The 23,343-nt window shown below is 35.6% G+C and overlaps 1 protein-coding gene and 1 long non-coding RNA gene across 5 annotated transcripts in view; one reads left to right on the top strand and one right to left on the bottom strand.

Annotated features, from left to right (window-relative positions):
- LOC128863321 (uncharacterized) overlaps positions 1-22,881 on the bottom strand; it is a 71,135-nt gene extending 48,254 nt beyond the window's left edge. For 2 of the 4 annotated variants that reach the window (XM_054102438.1, XM_054102434.1), the window contains exons 1-4: positions 22,149-22,881; positions 5,806-5,927; positions 5,394-5,527; positions 4,707-5,259 (exon numbers count right to left, since the gene is read on the bottom strand). In XM_054102438.1, the coding sequence (XP_053958413.1) occupies positions 4,707-5,259; positions 5,394-5,527; positions 5,806-5,927; positions 22,149-22,296 (957 nt within the window). In that variant the 5' untranslated portion in view covers positions 22,297-22,881. Of the gene's footprint in view, positions 1-4,706; positions 5,260-5,393; positions 5,528-5,805; positions 5,928-11,028; positions 11,109-11,405; positions 11,536-22,148 lie in introns of those variants that run through there. The other 2 variants (XM_054102435.1, XM_054102437.1) reach the window with 2 other exon arrangements.
- LOC128863323 (uncharacterized) lies at positions 11,204-13,653 on the top strand. Its single transcript, XR_008454594.1, has 3 exons — positions 11,204-11,292; positions 11,388-11,635; positions 12,320-13,653. It is a non-coding gene; the product is annotated as an uncharacterized LOC128863323 (long non-coding RNA).
- Positions 22,882-23,343: the final 462 nt, after the last annotated feature.

The following is a 23,343-nucleotide window of genomic DNA, read 5'->3' as shown; positions in this document are numbered from 1 at the left end:
CCCGACGGTTTTTTAAATTATTGAATAGATTTCTTATTTTCAAGCGCAACTTCGGTGGAGGTTCTGTTATGGTTTGGGGTGCATTTGCATCGAAAGCAACTCTTGATATACAGTTTACATCATCACGAATGAATAGTGGGGACTACAAAAACGTTTTGAAAAATAGTCTCCTTCCTTTTAATCAGGATAATCGGGAAGTGCTCTTCGTTTTGCAGCAAGACAACACCCGAATCCACGTAAGCAGGGATACAAGGCAGTATTTGGCCGATTGTTCCATAGAAACTATGGACTGGCCGGCGTGTTCTCCGGATATAAACCCAATAGAAAACATTTGTGGTATACTAGTCAAACGCCAACTATCGCCAATTCGGCAACACCAACGAGCTTAAAGCGGCAGTTAATGTAGAATGGGCTTCTTTAGATGTAAATTTACTTAAAATGTCTGCAGAATCTAGGAAAAAAAGGTTACTTTGTGTCGCTAAAGCAAATGGTGCTTCCATAGAATACTAAAATATTCTAGACGACAGAAAAAAAATCGAAAAAGTATAACTTTAATTAAAAGATCACTTTAACACGTTCACGCCGGCGCGTTCCACCGGTGGCCCGCACAAGTCTGCTTCATGGGACGGCGCGTACCACCGGTGGCCCGCACAAGATTGCTTCATGGGGCGGCGTACCACCAAGGGTACTTTATTAGAAGGTACCTATGATATGAGATGCCATAAACGACTACCCTTACGAACAAATTTCGTTTTATGGGCTGCAATCGCTCCCGTCCGATAGAGCGAAAAGGTGTAAACATTGCCGTCTGCCGGCGAAGACCATGAATAACAGCGCCGGCGTGAACGTGTTAATTAAACAGGGTCTTATCATTATGAAACGCCTGGAAATACGTTTTTGCTAAACATTTTCTTTATGTATTAAAAAAAGTTCTAAACTCTGTAATGAAACAGATAACTTTTGTTACTTTAATCGATGTGTAAAATTTTTATTTCCCTCTGAAATCTATAATCTAAAATACTTTGAAAAATTAGGTATATCTTATGATTATGAAATGCACCTTAGTAAAGCCGCGATATTAGTTCAATAGCAAATTTATTTATATTTAAAGACAAAGTTGGCAAAACACTCAGAAATTCGAAAACGTTATTTTAGAGGAATGGCACAAGATACCCCAGGACGATGATGTTCAAAAATTGATTCATTCTATGAGTAGCAGACTACAAAGTAGATGAAGTTGATTATAGATGTTCGTGCTGGTCATACAATGTACTGATTCACATTTCATTTCTTGAAATATATTATATAACTTAAAACTAGTAATTGCAAATGTAAAAAGACTTTGTTGACAGCTGTGTTTGAAGTGCATATTGCTTTTGCCTCTTATTTGTGTTATTTTTAAACGGAATAACTTATTTTCTACTCTTGGCTTATAAATCATTTATATTAGCCAAATAAAACCAAAGATTGGAAGAAACTCCAAAAAAATACATATTTTGTTAAGCCATAAGTCTGAATTTCGCTAGATTAAGGGGTTACATACGTCCAGAGTTTTCAAAAAATCGATTTTTTGTTTTTTACATATTATTATTTTTTATAGTTTTAGGCGTATTTCTGTGGAAGTCGATTGTAAAAATTCCCTATAGATACAAAGTTATGGTAGAAAATGTAACTGCCCGACGAGAGTTTGATGCGCACAGGAGCCTTTCAGCCTGTCGGTTCTTTTGTTATTCTTAATCATGTATACGACATCTATAAAACATTATGAGAGTATGTGTAGGATCGATATGCTAAGGTTTATGAAACTAAAGGCTAGTTGTTTTTGATCATGTTTTAAATGCGCGTGACCTCGAGCTAAACGCACTTGAAAGTTTAAACTCGTTTTTCTCGAAACTACTTTTTCCGGCACGGTCTGCATGATAACTCATACAGTTTTTAATATTTTTTGATGCGGTTGTTTTTCAAACATTCCAAAGTGTTTTCTCTATAGCCTGTCGAGCTGGATTTTTGATATTTTTATTAAACAATTTTATAAAATATAATTAAAGTGTCACGTTTATGACGTAAAACGCATACTTTTTTTTTAAATGCTGTAAATTGCAAAATTTTTCTAAATTCAAAAATCCGGCTCGACAGACTACAATTTCATTTTACAAGAATTTTTTTACTTTTTACAGATCCATCAACATTTCAAGGAGAAATGATGCAGACCGTGGAGCAACTTTTTTTCATTGTACTTTGGGTTACGTGATTTTTTATATACTAATTTTTTTTGAGAAAAATTAAAATACATTTTTTTATAAAGTTCAAGTACTAATAAACAATGTATAAAATTTTGCATATTTATTTCTATTGTTATGCCTTCTAAAAACAGTTTTTCATTTAGCGAATTTTTGGCGCTGATAGATGTCAGAATACTTTCTGACAAACTGTATGTGTAATCCTGTTTCCATAAAGAAATTATGAATTCGATTGATATGAACAAAAAAATACGATTTATTTGAAGTTAAAAGGTACACGTCGGGTACACAAAGTTTGATTTCGCAAAAAATTACTACTATTCCGCTCGGATACTTTTTTTTAATATCACTGCGTTACAAAAACGAACTTTTTTTCTGTCCTATGAACCAAATATACTTTTTCGGAAAGGGGAGAAAAAATAAAAATACACGTGTATCGGCGATTTTCGTGTACACGTCAGAATTTTTTTTTATGTATAATGTAGCTCGTAGTCCGCCTGTGTGAAAAACTTTGGATCAATTTTTAACCCCTTTTCCGTGATCCAATCGCGCTGAATTTCTGCAGGCAGACTCGTAGAAATGTTTTTATTATGTAAAATTACAAAAAAAAATGTTTATCAATTCTCAGATTTTCTTGATTTTTTTTTCTAAAAAAAAAATTTTTTTTCTTAATTTTCGGCATAACTTGAAGGGACTCCAAATTTTTAAACAACTTATTAACATTTAATTTATTTTTTCATACAACACACTCTGTGCCGTTTGTGTGTTTGTTACAGTTCCGGAAGTTCCGATCATCTGACAGTTGCGCTACTAGGAGACGTATACTTTGACAATTGTTTTAAAACGTCTTTCTGTATATTTCATCTTAGGAAAAATGCATGATGCTTGAAAAACTTGGTTACCCTCATATTTCAGAGGAGTGGCGACTTTTCATCGATGCATCGGTCAACAGCCTTAAAGTAGTGCTGCTTCATATCGGTAACAAACATCCAGCTGTCCCGATCGCATATGCCACCAACCTCAAAGAAACATACGAAGGCATGGAATTAATATTACAGCTGATAAACTACCAAGAGCATAATTGGAAAATATGCTGCGATCTAAAAGTGGTCGGATTACTCATGGGCGTTAAGCGTGGATTTCCAACCCACCAGTGCTTTTTGTGTACATGGGAAGGTCGCAAAAGAGATCAGCATTACACTGAATTTAAGTGGAAGCCGCGAACATGCTACAAAGTAGGCGTAGAAAGTATAGAAAATCTACCATTAGTGCAGCCATCTCAAATCATTTTGCCATCACTACACATTAAGCTCGGTGTCGTATCAAATTTTGTTAAAAAACTGGATCGTGAGGGCGAGGCGATTGCAAGTTTGCGCAATATTTTTCCGAAACTGAGCGGCGCAAAGATTCATGCAGGTATTTTTTTTACGAAGGCTTTTAGTAACTTTATTTTTTTAATGATGTGTATAATTTAAGGTGTTTTCAGTGGTCCGCAGATAAAAAAAATAGTTGCAAGTTATGAAATTTCATCAAAATTGAATGCTATCGAACAACGTGCATGGAAAGGCACAGTTGCCGTTATTGAGCGGTTTCTTGGCAACAAACGAGCTGACAATTATAAAAATATTGTTGCAGAAATGATTTCGGCATATGGCGAAATGGGCATATTAATGTCGCTAAAGATCCATTTCCTTCACAATCATTTAGATTGTTTCACTGGTGATTTAGGAGCTTGTAGCTATGAACATGGCGAAAGGTTCCATCAGGACATTGCGGCTATTGAAAAGCGTTTTAAAGGACAAGACATTACGCATATGCTTGGCGAATACTGTTGGTCTATTTGTCGCGATACTGATACAAATGCTTACAAACGCAAAAATAAAAGGCCTAAGTTTCTTTAAAAGCATTAAAATTTTTAATGTAACAATTTTTAATTTTAATATAATAAAATTATTAAAAAAATTCGGGGTTTTATATCTCTATTGTAATGCGGAGTGAAATACCTTTCTTTTGATACCCACATCGGCATATCTCATGCAATTTTTTTTTAATTTCGAACAGGTGGCAACCCTGTGAAACATTGTCAGTGTCCGTTAAGCTAATCCTAAGATCGTGTGGCTATACAGATATGCATACATGAATTGCTCGTTTAAAGTTATAAAATACAAAAAAAAAAAATTGTGACGTGTACATGAAAATCGCCGATACACGTGTATTTTTATTTTTTATCCCCTTTCCGAAAAAGTGTATTTGGTTCATAGGACAGAATGTGTGTAACGCGGTGTATTTGTGCATTTTACTTTGTATTTTGCCTTCTTCACAAGCTATCTACAAGTACTAGATAAGTACGCTTATAGTATATTAGTTATTTTGAGCAATCTAACATATTGAAAGAAAAAAAGCACAAGCACGATTTTTTGTGTAATTTTGTTCTTCCAACACCAATCAAAACTACTTTCAACTTACGTGCAAATTTTGAACTGGGTTGTCTTTGCCGGCCAATCGGAAAGCCACCTCGCACACTTGCCAGATATTCGGTCGTTTCTCCATATCAGGCTCGAGCATATATTTAATCAATTGATGCATGCCTTTTGAGTATTTGGAATTGTCTGGGATGGAGAATTGGCCATTTTGTATGGCCAGCGTACTTTCGCCGAAGGGCAAATTGAAGAAGCATAACTTGTAGAGCATACACCCGAGCGCCCAAATGTCTGCTTTAGTCGTAATACTTTTGCCGGAATAGAGATCGATCATTTCGGGTGCACGATACGATAGAGTTGTGTACTTTTGTATTTCCTCCTCGACGCCAGTGACGCCATGTTGCAGTGGATTTAATATTTTTGCGGTGGCTGAGCCAAAATCGCAAAGCACAAAATTACCAGCATCATTCTGCAGTATATTCTCCACTTTCAAATCCCTATGGATAATGGGAGTTTGACAGAAGTGCAAACGTGACACTGCCTCCGAAATATCACAGAATACGGTGAGAACTTCCTGCTCGGTGAAGCCAACCTGCAATCTGTAAAGTGCAACATTGCATAATTAGTACATTACATTACATTCTACATGTGTATGATTTGTTGTGTGTGTGTGTATGAGTGGCAACATGCATAGGTATTTGATTAATTATGAATTGACTGCTTTAGCACTTACCGTGCATTCATCATGGCCAGCATGTGTTGCTTGCAGTAGGGCATGAGCAATAGTACTTCGCATACACCGTTGCCGGTGTGCGTAATGCTTGAGTCCACATAGCCTATAATATTCTTGTGACCGCTCAGATTGCTCTACGGGAAGAGAAAATATTGTACACCAAATAGCAGAGGTTAGAGAAGGAGGAAATGATGTGGCGAGAAGAAGAAAAGTTTCTCATAGCGTAAATTTTCACATAAATATTTTAATATGTGTGCTTAACTAAAAACAAAAAAAAACAACATCAACATATAATGAAATATTTAATAATTTAAGCGGCACGAAATGTCAGCCGTGACAATGACTGGCACCGCCAAGCCCCGCCAACGGCTAACAGACAAAATTTTCAGGCTGACGTGTATGGAGCACTTACAGCGATCTGAATCTCCCTCTTGGCCACGTTCAAGTCGTGCTCGTTATTCACATACATACGCTTCAGCGCATATTTTGTGTTGCCTGTGTTGGCTTTAGCGAGGAAGACCATGGCGAAACCACCTGCAACGAGAGAAAGAAAATAGCTGTTGAATATGAGAGTTTAATCATGAATGTAAAAAACAAAAACAAAAAAAAAACAGACAATGAAAATTTGTGGTGCAGAAAACCGTTAAGAATTCATTTGCAATTACTCGTACATATGTATGTGCATAGCTTTGTGTGCGGGTATATTTTGATAATTTCATTTTATTTGCGATAATGATCCACAAGTTATTCGCATACTCTATGCACTTAATTATATATGTAGCTAAGAAGATAAATGAAGAAGATGAAATATTACTATTTCGTATTTATCGCGCTTTGTCATTGGGGCACACATACAGCCGTGGCCACAATAATAGCACAGCGACATTTTGCCACGGTTTGATTATGGTTTTTTTTATAAAAGTATTAACCGTAGCCGTTAGCCGATGGCGGTAGAAAAAGTTGTTTAGAGTGTATTTCTGCCATGGAAAGGCTCTCATAAAAAACAATCTGCCGTTCGGAGTCGGCTTAAAACTGGGACCCATTTACGAAACAATATCAAGACGCACGCCACAAATAGTAGGACGAGCTTGGAGAAGCACCCAGTAAAGGGTATATCGTCCCCTTAGTATTAAAATAGCCTATACATTTTTTGATGTTTTGAGAAAATGAATTTCAAACTTTTTGTCGAAAGTAGCTCTCACTCAAATCTCGTTATGTCTGTAAATATTTATTATTTTTTGACTGACGTTTTGACCCACTTTGTGGAACTAGAACTTGACAAAATTTTGACCACATATAAAATCGACGATGGAGAATCCAAAAATTCAATAAAAAAATAATAGCCTATGAGCACATAGGCTATTGTTATACTAAGGGGACGATATGTTATATATACATACATATATTGGCTAAACTACAACAAAATCAAAAGCATTAAAATTTCAAAAATGTAGCTACACATTTTAGAACAATTCTGGGTACGCTAAAAAATTGGTATTACAATGGCTCAAAATTCGCATTAATTTTGTATAATAATTTTCTTGTTGACGGTTTTACGTATTTTCTTCCATATAAAAAAATTTCAAGCATTCGTTGCTACTAAAAATTCCGACCAAAAAGTTTGAAAATATATTGAACTTTTTAAAGTTTTCTCTTGTATAAATCGTTTTAAAAATTTAAAACCAACAACATTTTTTTGATATTACAAAATTTTTAAGCAAAAAAAAAAAAACAATAATATTTTTGTTTCTTAATTTTTTAAATTTTATGGGCTCCTATAAAATATAGCTTATATATTTTTTTAAATAAAGTTTATCGATAGGCCCATATAATTTTTCAGACATTTGTGATGGGAAATTAAAAAGGAGATATAATAATATCGATCTGTAAACATTTTTATCCAAATTTACGGAAAAATTAATTCAATAGAAAGCTTTGGCGCTTCATTTTTTGCCGTAGAATAAATTTGGGAGGTATCATATAGTGTAAAGGGTGATCAATTTAGAGGCATCGGATTTTAAATTGAAATAAAACAACGAAAATTTAAATTGATGGGGAAACCTTTATTATTTTTGTGTAGAACCATTCATGACATTTATTTTTTAAAGATAATCCTTTTCAAATGTTCGTCGGAACTGCGCCGTAATTCGGTCATCCGTAAACAATAAATTTGAATGACTCGCTGGGGGACTTCGGTCGGTATCTCGTGAATAACTTTAGTAATGTTGGCTTCCAATGCCTCAATCGAAGCTGGTTTTAACATACCCCCACAAATAAAAGTTCATAGTGTGATATCACACGATTTTGGTGGCCATTTCACTGGTGCGAGACGGTCGCCATTTCACTGTTACATTGGCGCCAGCCTCGTCTTTGAAGAAATATGGGCCGATAATTCCTTCAGCCCATAGGCAGCGCCATACGGCGGTTTTCAATGGATGTAATGTCTATTCTTGAATGGCTGCGGGTTGCTCTTTAGCCCAAATACGGCAATTTTGCTTACTGACGTAGCCATTAACCAAAAATGTTCCTCATCGCTGAACTCCATAAGTTGGCCTGATGTTCATCGCATTTTTCACAGAGCGTCGACTTCCGTTATACATTTGTACGATTTGTAAACATTGTTGAGACGTAAATGAAATGTCCATGGATACTGAAACAAATTATGTATTTAGTTGGACAGTAGTCACGCGTGATCTCTATTAGAAAAATACCTCCAATCTGAGCACCCTTTACATTTGTGTTATACATGCATATACTAGCGTAAACGCTTTTACAAATCGAGTCTGATAAAATTAAAAAAAAAAAATTAATTTCGGTCAACGAGTAAATGACACTCGTTGATTTTTGTTATAGTAGGTAAAAAAGTGAACTCAGATTTCGCAATCGTTGCCAAAAATTCACAAAAACAGAACTCTGTGCATTATTTTTTCCTACCAAGAAATGCAGGCATGCTATGCATGTTGCCTTTTCGAAGATACGCAACCCATTCTCTTTTATAACTCTTCTCACGAATATTCTGAGAGCGTTTGAGTTCAGTATATGTACGTATTTCCATTTGGTTCTTTTTTTGTTTTAGTGTTCCGAGTGCGACTTTTTATTTGGTAAAGGTAAATAACATCTGTCCTCAAATCAGCTGCTGTTAAGACAAAGTATATCGAATGAGTACTGAACAACTTATTAAGAAGCCAGTAGATATAGAAATTAGAGAACACACATTTTTTAGCTTTGCTTTACCTGATTATTCCCACTCCGATTCAAGTGGGATCACTTAGTGAAGTTTGGCACACACCAACTATACACAATTTTTTGTTTTCAAAATTTAAATAATAATTTTAAAGTTTTGCAGCAAAAACAAAGAAACAGTCCTCCAATTGGTTGAGCCAGTTTTGATTCGTTAAAGTAGTAGTATTTCACATCCAGAAAGTGAGAATCCAAACCAAAACTTTATTATAGTCCATATGCCACATAAAAAAACACACTATCGTCACTAATTACGCATATGTGTGTATGTACGTACATATATACATCGTATATGTAATACAATTAAATTACAATTCAATTAAAAAGACAATATACAGTTAGTCAATGTTGCGCTATATGATTACCGTACCACTTGGCCATTTGCAGCAAAACTTACGGTATTACTCATCTCTCGGAATACAATATACGAGTATGTGCTTATTGAGCTTATTGTGAAGAAACTCATTTGCATACATACATATACACACACTGACATCTCTATATGTACCATGGTGCTAGAAAGTTACTATTTACGTAGCAAAGTATTTACGTTTTTGTGTCAAAAGCAAAGTAATCGATAATTGTGGCATGTTGCGAGTAGCAAATAAAAAAAATCTTACACACACAAACACAAACACACCAGTTTTAATGCACTTTGCGACAAGGAGCAATATTACGACTTTGGAAGGGGAATGAATGCACACTCTAAGGGGAAACGCGATGAAAAATACCTTTGAGAAATCAAGTAGGTATGTTGAATAGAAGATGTAATGAAGCCAATTCAGCTCATGAAGTCTTAAAATACTAAATGTAAGGTTAGGTGGAGAAGGTGGATGCATCGATAGTTTATTGTATGTGCTTTTTATAGTGGAGGTACCAGAAAAATGTATAGCAAAACATCAAGACCGCAAAGCGGAGCAGAACTAAAAGATCCTTTCCACGCATAGAAAAAAGTAAATTGCAATTTTAATCATCAAGTCGTTCGACAGAAAAAAAACGTTGCCACGACAGTCGGTTCTACGTTACCGTAACGACCCGAATTTATATCCGGTCAGGGACTGTCACTTCAGCAGAATTAACCGCATATACTGGAAATGTTTATGCTTACAACAACAACAACAACCTCCACCGATAAAAGCCAGCAATAACAAAATTTGATAATTTTATGAAAAATTATTATTTTTTATTAAATATGTAATCAAGCACAATGTTTTCGTATTTATTTCAATCATTCGACTTTGGCTTTTATTACACAACCCAAGGACTTCGGAAAACTATCATATATCCCATGCCGCAAGTGGTTTGTAGACAATTAGGCAGTATTGAGGAAAGCCAAATATCACTTAAAGTAAAACCAGGGAAATTGTTCTTGTACTTCTCTTGAATTTATTTTACTGAATTCAAGGAGAAGAAATTTGGCCACGATTAGGCAAATGATGCTACACTTTAAAATCCGGATCAAACTGTCACCGATGCAAATGCTTCTTGACAATCATACGCCAGTTTTACAACCCTCAGGATGTTAGTTTGGCTAGAATTTTCAAGTTGATTGTGCCAGCAAGCGAATAACCCGATCTTCAAGATTTCAAGTAAGAAAGACCTGTCAGTATTAAAACAATTTATGTTAAAAAAATAAACTTGTATTTCAAACACCCTGTAAATAGATAGAATATTTGTTTTTTTTCATACCACTGCCATACACACATTCCAAAAACAAAACAGGGGGAAGGAGGAAGGAAGCTATTAGCAGGTGCGGCAAGTTATTGGCATTTTGAGACGGCGGATGCTTCAGTGGTGCCACGCAAACAAAATAAAATGAAATACAAAATGTTGCAATTGTGACTTGAATATGAAAAACATGAGACTGAATTAATCACAACGGTGTTGGATTTCAATTGTTGGTGCGCAAGGGTGAGCGAGGTGGAGACGACTGGGTGGATGGAGACAAGGGCGAGGACAAAAGCTATGCGACGATTCTTATTTATCAATTTATTTTTGTTGCTTTTGTTAGCATTTAACGTCTAACGAGCATTGCGCGAATGCGGTTTTCACATCCCAAAACAAAAACAGAAACAAAAAACCACAAACCAAAAGGAAGACCCAAAACACTAAACAAAAATAAAAGTGAATTTAAATACAAGTGAGTGAGTGAATGAATGTGGGAAAGGGTGTTGAGCAGCTGATGGAGATAATGGTGATATGCAAAATATCAGCCACACCAGCAACAACAAGTGCAAGTGATAAGCAAAAACAACGCCGTAAAAGCGACAGCAACAAACAGAAATTGTAACATTCGCTTTGGTGAGTGGCAACGAATATGTATGTACGTATGTACAAGTGTGTATGTGTTTTTTAATATATTGTAAGCATTCAAAGGGGAGATTTATCTACGTACTTGCATTTCTCCATAACTGAGGCTTTCGCACAGTCTCAGCTCATGCATACATACTCATATACATGTACATACGTTTGCGGGCGTTTTTCCAAGGTCAAAATGTGTACGCGATTTAACCGCTAATATTGATGTAAATATAATATTTAACTTTTATATGTAATTTGAATTGTTAAAACGCGTCTTAAAGCCTGTATGTTTAAAATGGAAAGTATGAACTTATTATTGTAGTAAGCAATTATGTACTTGTCACTTTTTTTCTGAGAAGTGAGTAAAGAATTTAATAAATACATTGAACACGTGTTTTATAAAATTAGAAGCACATTCCGATTGCTTAAGGTTTTTTTCTTTCCCCTTTTAAGCAATAGCAAAAAACTCACTTTCACTCTGACTCAGCTGAGAATAAACCCCTACACCTAAGTAGAGAAGGGGAGGTTCTGCGTTACCGGAACGACCGGGATTTACATATACCCGGCAAAGGACTGTCGCTCCAGCAGCACTCCCCATACATATATTGGTAATGTTTTGGCAGCTACAACAACAACAACTAAGGGAGAGAACTATTCATTGCTGTCGAAGGGACTGTAGAGCGATTTTTGACATTCTTGAGGTAATTCTGAATTAAACATAAAAAAAGTGGGTATTAAAGAAACTCTTTGACTAGAAGTAAACTGCCTAGCTCTCCTCTCAATTCAGAAAGCATTTGGTTTACAAGGTGTCGTAAGCGTCGTATTGTCTTATATCATAAAGTTTATAGCGATTAAATAAATGCTTAGAAAATTTTAAACCACAACCATGTCGTACTTGTAAAGTAAATAGGCCTGAGAGTTTGGCCAATTCCTTTCTAACGTTTACTTAATGATCATTGTAGTGAAAAATATTGAAGGCAAATTCCTCGTATGATGCCTGAGCATCTCGCAAGACTCGCCAAATTACACCGCAATTGCGGTAAAAATATTTTTGAATGAAGAAAGACAGCTATGGCTTTAATTTTTTCGAAATGGATGAGACTTTCAAAAGAATATTCTTGGTTACTAAAATATATAATTTTACAAGTTTTAAATAACATATTTGTAAAAAATTTTCTATTGAGCAAGCCAGCGGTTAAGCTGATGCGTTGTTTAAGTTTGGAACCTCAAAGAAAAATCACATACTAGCAAATTTATTAAAAAAAACACATGTTTATTAAATTTAATATATTATTAAAATAAAACTGGTTACTTCTTCTGAATTTGATTTTGAAACTTTTTTTCCGGCAACCGAAACACGTCGTAACAAATCTTTGAAAAATCAGTGATGTTACTCTTCTTCTTGATTGGCGCGTAAACCGCCAGTTGGACACACCAAGTGAAGCCAAGTACATGATCTTTCCTCTTCCTCTGCTACCACCTGCTGGTATCGCATCGAATACTTGCAGAGCCGGAGCGTTCGGACTCATTCAACGAGGCCCCTGGATCTTTATTCGCTGTAATCTCTATTCGTCGTAAAGCTTATACAGCTCATTCTTCCATCGCCTGCGATACTCGCCGTCGCTAACGTGCAAAGGGACGCTTCATAGGATGTTGTCATCATCCAAGCTTCTACGCTATACGATAGGACGAGCATGATTAGAGCTTTATAAAGTGTTTTGTTCGTCTAGAGAGGAATTTACTACTCAATTGTCTACTTGGTATAAAGTAGGCTTGTTGGCTTACTCTAGCCATTTCGAATTTACGATGTAGCCATTCGAACTCAGTAATACCTGCTTAATGTTTTTGGTGGGTGCTTCCGCTCAATTTAGAGACCGCTAAAGATCAGGTATCGGGAAAAAATGTCAACAAGGTTTTACACTCATTTTCTAAGAACTTGTTTACACTTCGTACTCGTTGTTGTTGTTGAAGTGACAGTCCTTGGCCGGATATGAATCCGGGTCGTTCCGGTTACGTAGAACCGACTGCCGTGGGAACGACTTCGTACTCGTACTCGTCAGTGGTTGTGTTACTTTTCATACGTAGAAGCTCGGAAAGTGAAATATGCAGAAATCTAATTCTAAGTTCTTCTTTACTGAAATCAAGCAATAGAATATTCGAGTATTCAAAAGTACTAAAAACACACACACTGTACAGAGAAAATTATTATTTTTGTATTCTTTAAGCAATTGTAACGTGTATGCATAACAAAAATATTTATTTAATTATGCCGATATTTTTTCTGCACGTATTATATTTCGAACTAAAAATTTCGAATTATTTTATGTATTTTCTATTGCGGTTTTATATGTGTCTCTACACAAATATTTGTTAAGTCGCTATTAGTGCATTGAGCGCCGCTGAGAAATGAAAGTGTGTGCTTGAAAAATGTCAGCAAGCTAATAAATGTCGAAGGTTAACAAAACAGTTAGAAACATTTGTAAAACTGCTAACTTTTTCACACTCAAAAGAGAGCCTACACAGACTCTGAGTATGAAAAGAGTAAAATAGAGTGAATCATATTTCGCTCAGAAATAAACAACCAGGAGGGAGAAATGTTTGAATAATAAAAAGTAACAGACTGACAACCGTTAGGTAGTCATTTAAGACGAATGAGTTGGTTTGTGTTTTGATCGCTGTTCAGATTAATTTAATTTTAAGTTTATTTGTAATAAAAACAGTTGGAACAACACAACCATATTTTCTTGTTTATACTTTGGGCATTGATGCTAATTAATCATAAACGACTGTGTTACTCTTAAAACGCTTATCTTCCCACGTGTTTGACGTGCTGTATCCGAATCTATGTATGTAACTTCAGCCGTCACAATTTTTAGATATTCCGGCTTTAAGATGAAACCACGATTTTTTGCTATATTACAGATTATATAGTAGAACGTCACGAGATATTTTCGGTTTTTTTAAGGGCGTCAAAGTACGTAAAAAAATCTTCTTCTTCTTCGTCTTCCATAGCGTTACAACGCGGTGTGCGTCAAAGCTCCCTTAAAATTGCTCCTCCAAAGCGGTCTATCTTAAGCTGTTGCTTCGTAGTTACGTATTCCCAGCTTCTTAAGATCGAGTTCCACTGCGTCTATCCAACGGTTCCTCGGTCTGCCTTTGGCCTTCACGCCCATTAGCTTTCCTGTCATAGCTTTCATCACGGTACAGTCAACAGGCATATGGATTACATGACCTAGCCATCGTATGCGCTGCACTTTAACAAAACGCACAGCTGTCTCGTTCTGAGTTAGATCGCTCAGTTCAGAGTTCAATCGGATTCTATAGGTACCATCATCCATGCTTATTGGGCCAAAGATCTTTCTTAAAAATTTTCTTTCCATACGAGCAATCTGAGCACAATCATCAACCTTAAGAGTCCATACCTCACAATCATATGTTAGGATTGGTCGAATAAGAGTCTTGTACATAGTGATCTTTGTAGCTTTAGACAAAAGTCGGGACTTGAACAAGTTAAGGCGGGCGTAATACGCTTTGTTGGCGGCGTTGATGCGATCCCTGACGGCGGAAGTTGAATCACCGCTACATGCGAACATAACTCCTAGGTACTTAAAATACTGCACTGCTTTAAAAGTATAGGCTCCCACATGGAAATTTGTCATATTTTGTTTTGCCTTTTAAGAAAATTTCCTTTAAGTCATTCCTATTTCTTGAGAGAATAGCGATGTCATCTGCATAAGCAAATATCAAGGTACCACCTTTGTTGACTTCCCTTACGACAAAGTGCGGCATCAAATTGAATATGACTGTTGATAAGGCATCACCTTGCTTTACACCTGTTTCAATAGGGAACGACTGAATGATCACTTTTGTGGTCGGGAGCTTGAGAAGGTGGTAAGGGTCTCCCGATGGATGTCGTTAATGGCCTGTCTGTATACTGTCTGATCCTGGAGTGGTCTGTCTGTTTTGTCCGGGATCTCGTCCACGTAGTTGAGGAAGTGTCTCCTGATGTGCCTGGGAGGTAGAAACTGCTTGCCGAGCATTTTGTTGTGCTCCTTAACAGGGAACATGTTAGCCTCATCGTGTAGGTGTTGAATTGGGGGCATCAGGAGACATCCTGTCGCGGTCCTAATGGCAGTATTCTGGCAAGTCTGTAGCTTCGTCCACTGCGTATCACTGGTTCCAGGAGACCAGACAGGCGCGGCATAGTTGAGAACCGTATTTTTTTAGCAATATGTGCTGGATGCTATCACTTTTAACACTGTTGAAGGCTTGTTTGAAATCAATGAACAGGCAGTGAACATCTAGCCCGTATTCACAGTGTTGTTCAAACATTTGGCTGAGAACAAAACTTTGGTCGATTGTAGACTTGCCGTAATGATATCATGATTTTTGTAGCTATAACTAAAAAATCAATTTTATATGAACTTTATATTATTTTATACTTATGTATATTATATATATTCGTAACAAATATATTTTTTGTTATTGACACTTATACCGTGCCAGTCAACAGGTGTGTGTTTGAGGTCTCGTATAAATGCTGATATGCTGATTTATTAACGGCCCACAGGGTGACAGGCCGGCTTTGAATTTAACTCATATTTGTTCTCGTTTGTTCAATAGAATTTCATATTTAAGCAGATGCATGTGTAAGTACGTACGAGGTACATTTTAAAATCAGGTGACTTCGTATTTTTTTAGAAAAATATTTTTTTATTCAACAAGTTCTATTTTGTCCCATTCAAAGAAACATCTCTTAGATATAATATATTTGCGCCAGCGGTTTTTCCACCAAGAAACTAAATACGAGGTTTGTTCAAGAATCGAGGTGATTTTATTTTTCACAAAAAAAAACAAAATTTAGGCAAATTTCAGTGAATGCAGTGTCTGTGGAATGATTAAGGTTGTTGTTCTTGTTGTTGTTGTAGCAGTAATAGAAGCTCCGTCAGTGTAGAGTATATCACCGATCGTCTTCGTCTGGCTCATCTAAAGGTAGGCCCAGGAAACATGCTGTTTCGAAAGGTTGGGTCCAGAGGGAGAGAAGTGCCTTCATATACCGGAAATATGTTTGGTATGTCGGGGTCAATTCTGGATAAGTAGAAGTGTAACCTGCTACAATATCCAGAACGTAACTGTACCACATTCCCATGACAGCCATTCATTCCCATGACAGCCGGTTCTACGTTAACGAAATGATTCGGGTTTTTCCCGACCAAGGGCTGCCGCCCCAGTAAACTAGACCTGTCTAGTAGATGATTCCGTTTCCACGACAGTTGGTTCTACGTTACCGAAACGACCCGGATTTATATCCGGCCAAGGACTGTCACTCCAGCAGTATTCCTCGTATGTAAGTATGGGGAATGTTTATGTTGCTACAACAACAACAAGTGAATGATTACGGTCTTATTTTTTGGCTAAAAAATTGCGATTCTTTGATCAAAAATAAAATTTTTGGGAAAAGAAAATAGTCACAGGATATCTGAATGAAGAAGCAATTTGGAACATAAGTATGATAGTTCATACAATTTTGCCATTGCAACTGTCGGCTTGCGAACCGCCAACTTCAACTTATTGACTTAGTGAAATTCAAAGCTTTGCTGAAGGTATTAGAAACAACAAAAGTATAAATTTAAGAAGCATTAATAGCCGTTCCTATATGTCTTCCCCAATTCAAAAATATTAAAGAAGTGCAATGGTACAGGTGATGACATTCGCATATAAGTAAAAACATACGTGTATTTTGGTTTTGCTTTTGAATTCCAACATGCTCTCCTCCACACTTGCCATTTCGGTTCCCCTCCAGGAACGCCAAAAAGGGATACCTTACTACGCTTAACTTTTTTCAAGCCCAATATTCACTCATGTTTTGACGTGATAACGTCTTATAATTCGATTTAGCCGGCTGCACGCACGAAAAAATGTGTCGTTACCCTGCTCATTAGTGTTACCTTGCTCATTTGTCGTTACCTTACTCATTTGTCGTTACCTTGCTCATTGCCGTTACCTTGAATGAACTGCAAGCGAAAGCGCGGAACGAACAAAGCAAACGAACGGCAACGTTCGACATCTTGCTCTCTCCTACTTAAGTGAGCGTATATATGTATGTATATGCGCATACGTACATATATAAATTCACGTATTTGTATTTGCATATGCCTTCTTATTGATTATTATTAATTTGATTTACTTGAAGAATTTAAAATAAAACCAAGTTTGTTAATAATACCTGTTGTTTTAATGTTATTATTATTAATTTTTTTATTATATATGAAGGAAAAAATGTATGGTAATATTTACCATATACCTTATAAGATATGTTGTATACTAATATATGTATATAAACATATACAAGCATATACATATACAATTTCGCGCAATTTTCAAAAAGAACAAATTTATATGTAAAGATGCATACAAGTCATATGGACATATCAAATATACGAATCTATTCCGTACGCAAGCAAATGTAGGCTAATGTGCTTGAACTGCAAGCGAGAGCGCGGAACGAACGACAAAGAGCACAATCGGCCCCCGCGTTCGGCAACGTTCGACATCTGGCTCTGTCCTACTTGAGTGAGCATATATATGTATGTATATGCGCATATGTAGGTATATAAATTCACATACTTGTATTTGCATATGCCTTCTTCCTGTGTGCATGGTAATGAACCATTTCTCTGTTGAGAATAGGACGATGATAGAAAAAGTAGGAAATGAAAAGGAGTGTTTCGAGTGTAAAGTGTCTTGAAAAAGGCAAATCGATGATGGTGCCTCTTAGTGTTGTTGACTTATTAACGTCTGATGCACAATCGAAATTGAAGATATCTTTCATGAATTTGATAAATGTTTCGTCATTTTTCACGTTTGTGTAAATGTAACTTGACCTATTCCATTGCAATTCCATTTACCTCCTCCTCTATATCCATACAAAATATCTATCAAACAAATAAAATTAAAATTTTGTTTTGAAAATTGCAACCATTCCATCAATATTTTCTTATGACGTTGTCACGTTAAACTACCGTCAGTAAACCGACTTTACAGACAACCTCTTTTTTTTGTAATATTTCAATTTAGATATTTTTTGAATCACCAACTATGCATTCTCAATGAACACAAATGGCAAAGTAAACACACAGATGTAAACAAAACAAATACTTTTGACGTTATTCATACACATCTATGACGAAAAAATCAGCTGGGCGGATGCCCACCTGTAACAAAAATCCACGTTGTGCAATGCAATATGTATAGGGTCATCTCATCATCTCATCATATACACATCTACATACTTATGTCATTTTGTAGTAAACGAGCGATTATTGTATTTTACTCAACGAGCATTAAAGTTCTTTTGTGTAGCTAATGTTCGTGACTTTAATGAAAGCACACAAATATTACGTATGCTACTTCCTATAAATAAGAGGTATTACATATACACGTCACGTACATATGTATGTATGTTGAGTATTTGGTAACATCTAAGTAACTTTCTGCGTCATAGTTTTCAATTTTTATAAACTATGTAATATATAATATCTGCTTAACACATTTAAGGGCATTAGGGCAATATTCATTTTCTTCCCGATAGACACACAAGTAAAGCCAAGTTCTTCTCCTTTTTATCTTCCTCGTGCAAAGTTTTTCTCTCTCTGCTGAAGTGACAGTCCTTAACCGGATATAAATCCGGGTCGTTCCGGTTACGTAGAACCGACTGTCGTGGGAATATATGCATATAAAGCGATTCGCTTCTTTAGCATAATTAAAATTTGTGTTGGTGTTATTAACCGCATTAGCTGCCGAAGGGCGACGTCAAAGTAGAAGCTAATAGTTTTGCCTTTTATGGTCACCAACTATACTTCCTGCAATCTTAATTTCCTTTTTAAAAAAGTTTTACAATAGAAGATGGGTGCTTGGCAAGCTTTAAATTTCGTAGTATGACCCAAGTGCACACACACATGCATTGTACTCTTTCATACAGTTAACTATGTTTATTTTATAAGTAAAAGAATGCCGCCTGTTTGTACAAACACAAGAATGTACCTGTGTGTGTGGTTTGTGTGTAAGATGTGTATATTTGTCATGCAATGTTTGAACTTTAGCATTCACTTGTAGGCAAATGGAGTAAGCGGGACAAAATAATGTCTAGGTCACCAGGCAATTTGAATGTAAAATAAAAGGAAGTATAAGAAAGTGACTTGGCGACAATTTACGGAGTAATTTTAGAATTTGCTTCAGCAAGAGGAAGTGAAGCGAATATTTTTATGTAAGACACATTTTTCTCTAAGGTGTTGTAAACTATGGAATACATATATATTTATATATATGTGTAATAGTATGTCTCTAAACGTATGTATGAAAAGCTGTAGGGAAAATAAGACCAAACATAAAAATACATTTTTAAGTCGCCGAATTTATATCTGGCCAAAAATCATCACTGAACTTTCCATTACTACCACAATAGAGGGGGGTGGCACCGCCCACCACATTTATTAAAAAGTGCAAGGCCCCACCATTAAAACTATGAAAATTTTCGTTTTTTTACTATTTGGTTATTGTATTGAAATATGGAAGAAAAGTGCATAACGCATTTGTTAACCCTGCAGGCATTTTTATAATTTACAAGTTATATTATATTTAAAAGGCATGCCGCAAGCAAAAATTTGGACTGAAAAATCGAGCGATTTATAAAAGTAATATTTTGTCGTAACATGTTTTTACAATATGTGAAAACATTTCTTTATCGAAGGCCAAAAGTCAATTTCACTCATTTTAAAAACCACAAAACGGCTACCGAACCCCATTTTTGGTTTTTCTTTTTTTCAGTGAAACGGTGCCAGTTCTTTACTTATACTTTAGAGTATTAGCATTTAGCAAAGTTTTATAATTGATAATAGGTAAAAAGAAGTAAGAATATTTCGAACTTTTTAAAAAAGTGCATTTCTGGAAAAATTAAAAAGTTGGCGCATCTCGTCCGCGTGGTAGTTTGACCTTCGGCCCACACACATATCCCTCAATCAACATGTAAAGTTCTTTCTAAAATAAATAGTATATAAAAAATTGTTCTCTTTTGGTTGACTGGGTTGTTTTTTTCTTGTTTCGATTTATTCTTTTCTCATTATCGTTTTTTGAAAGTTCGTCTCGCACATTTATTTTGCACGGTATAACATATGTTCAGAAAAGCATTCGTAATAATAAAATTTTAATAAAATTCTTAGTATTATTTTGTAAAAAAATGCTTCAAATCAATAATTCGATCATTAAAGAGCGTTTATAAGTGAATATTGTTCCTTTTCGGTTTGCTATTCAAGTAAAATAATCGTGTGTAATGGGGCATTTATGAAACTTGTGCTTAAAATAAGAATTTTTAACTTTAAATATTTATATTAATTTTTAATGGCAATTTACAAAAAGTACTATAAATCAAAAGACTGATACATTGACAACATTTCTGTGTTAAAATTTTTAAATTAGATCCGAATTTTTCTTTGTTGACTTCCATTGTTAACACCCTGTAACTCACAACTGAACGGAACAAACAAACAATAGCAAACGAATTTTTTAATGCGATACGTCACATTGACAGCGAACATAAACTTTAAATTGTTTGATCAATACTTTACGAGATGTCGATCACTACAGTCATCAACCGAGACAATTATGGATTTATTTTTCCTCAAACTAATATAAGTAATATAAATTTTTATAAAATTTAATCAAATTTTAAATTAAAACAAAAAAATAACATAAGTAAGAATTAAGGTCGTTTTTTTTGTTTAGCATGAGAACTATCGATATCGATAACAATGCTATGATAGTTGAGAATGGCAAAATGTGTTGACATTTCTGTTCAGTAAGGTTTGGCAAGTGATTCATGAACAGCGCTTTCATATTGTGGAAATTTACTTTGAAAAAAAAAAAAGATAAATAAATCTGTACGCCAAATTCATAGAGCACTGGCGGCATCATTTCTTTCGAAATGAGGAAGGAGCTGTCGTTACGACAAACGGGGAGCGCTATGGATCGAGCCATGCTGGCTGAAGTTTTGTTTCCAAAACATTTAGTTCCAACAAGATGGCGTAACAGCGCGTTTAACATTCCATTTATTCCAATATTCAAGCCACCATTGATGCCATACGACCAAAATTGGAAGCGACAGTCGGTGCTAGGTATAATTTTTTCCCACGACATTCGGTTCTATGTTACCGGAACGACTCGGATTTATATCCGGCCAAGGACTGTCACTTCCCCATGTATGTAAAGGGGCATTCCCCCATTTATGCTGCTACAACAACAACGAATGGACTAAGTAACTCGTAGGCGTGGTGGACATATGCCGGATTTCATATTTAAGAAATATGTAAATGCCATGAAATTATCTACCAGATTATAAACAAAATGCATTGCAACAATACAAGTAGCAGCGCTTTTATATTGAGCACCCTGTACTGTCGGTTAAACTTGTAAAACAAATGGATTTATATTCGGCTAAGGACAGTCACTTCAGCAACGTTCCTAAAAAAATTTACTGTTATAACAAAAATAACCCTTCATATTTAATAATTGTAATTAACTTTTAGGTATAAATCTATGATGAGCGACAGCAAAACAAACTTACAAACTGTCAATCTTTATTTATAAACAAGATTGCTCGATTATTATAGGCACTACTATTTTATTGACCTCAATTGTATATATGATATAAAGAAATATGTTCTTCATATAAGTACATACATATATCCCTATATCACATTATGCAAATTTAAATTTTTGCGTATACTACATCCGTAAAACGCTTTCAAACATGGTTAAATGAAAAATGTCGAGTCAAGAACTATATTCTTTAACGGTATCGTATAAACGCGTAGCTGAAACATCACAATTAGTTATCTTATCGTAGTACACGGTTCCACCTGCAAAAGTCGCAATGAATGTTTTTGATTTAATTTAATCTTTACAATTCAAATGCTTCTCTAACCAATCAGCAACGTTGGTTTACTCAAGTGGAACTGTCGCAGATAAGAAAATAAATAAATTCATTGTACATAGCAGTAGGTAAGCAAGTGACCCCAATACACCACATTCTATAAAGTGTATTATGCACAGCGCAGACCGTGAACCACTGTTCCAGCACCAACACAAAAGGCATGCATTACAATCATTGCACCATATTATTGCATTTCTTTTCTAAAACAAAATCAATTGCCAACTCACCTTCGGCCAACACATCTTCGACGGTCACACTCACACGCCCCACCGTAAACACTTTACCAACAAAACTGTTGGTCTCCTTCGACGTGGAGTGATTGTGCGAATTATCCAGTTTTTCATTTTTATCGAATTTTGAAAAAATTTTCTTCATGTCGATAGTATGTTGACCACACAAAGGTGGTGGAGTGTTTGGCCGCAAATATGGAACGTTTGCGGAGGCTGCACGACAGGTAGTGAAAATTACACAGGACGGTGATGGTGGCGTTAACTGGGGATGATGACGAAACGCCCACTATTTGTGAACCCTTCGTTTCTTTCCGGCGGCAGCCTGGCGGACTTAGGAAATTTAGAACGCACTAAAATATTTCTTTCCGTTTCTCTTTTTTACTGACACTTTTTATACTTTTACGTCGTTTCTCCCAATTCCAACAGCTGCTTTTGCATTCGCCGTTTTTAATGGCAGAAAAGAAAGTTTTTTTCTTATTCTTGGTATTCGATTTATTTCTTTGTATTTTTCGCACCTACTACTTCAATATTTTGGCCAATTCATTTGATATATTTGCCATTTTATTTGCAAGCACAAATACTAAACTTTTTTATTGGATATTAAATTTGCTTTAGATATTTAATTTCAATAATTTTTGCTGGCGATTTACGGAAAAATCGCAATAATTGAACTTTTTCTCCTGCCAACAATAGCGAAAAACCACAAAATTGAGACTTGACATTTGCAGGTTTTCTGTCCCGTTTGTCATTTTTATTCTCTGCTTTGCTCACGATTTCGTGCTTTTGCATAGAGTTGCATGAGCACATATGATTGATCTAAATACGGCTTGCTTGTAGTAAATTTAAATTTCTTACTATGAATATAATAATACGTTCACATATGCATTAATCACCCATTAATCCACGAAAATAATCTACCCGTTCACATATGGTTGATTACCTGCAAAATTGACTATCAGCTGTCAATACTGCTTTGGTAGGTTTTTCTTCATAGAAATTATTTTGATGGAATATTTCGGTGTTTTTGGTTTCATTAATTACTACTAACGATAAGAAGAAAATACAAGGAGAAGGAATAGCTAATTTAATTGCGCAATTGACTGCTAATAATAAACAGTTGGAGGAAATCCGTAAGCGACGTTTACTGAGGTTGCAAAAAATTATGGCAGTAATACGCATCGGAAATTCTATA

Source organism: Anastrepha ludens, chromosome 5, assembly GCF_028408465.1.
Source record: "Anastrepha ludens isolate Willacy chromosome 5, idAnaLude1.1, whole genome shotgun sequence".
NCBI lineage: Eukaryota > Metazoa > Arthropoda > Insecta > Diptera > Tephritidae > Anastrepha > Anastrepha ludens.
This window is presented reverse-complemented; position numbering and strand designations above follow the sequence as displayed.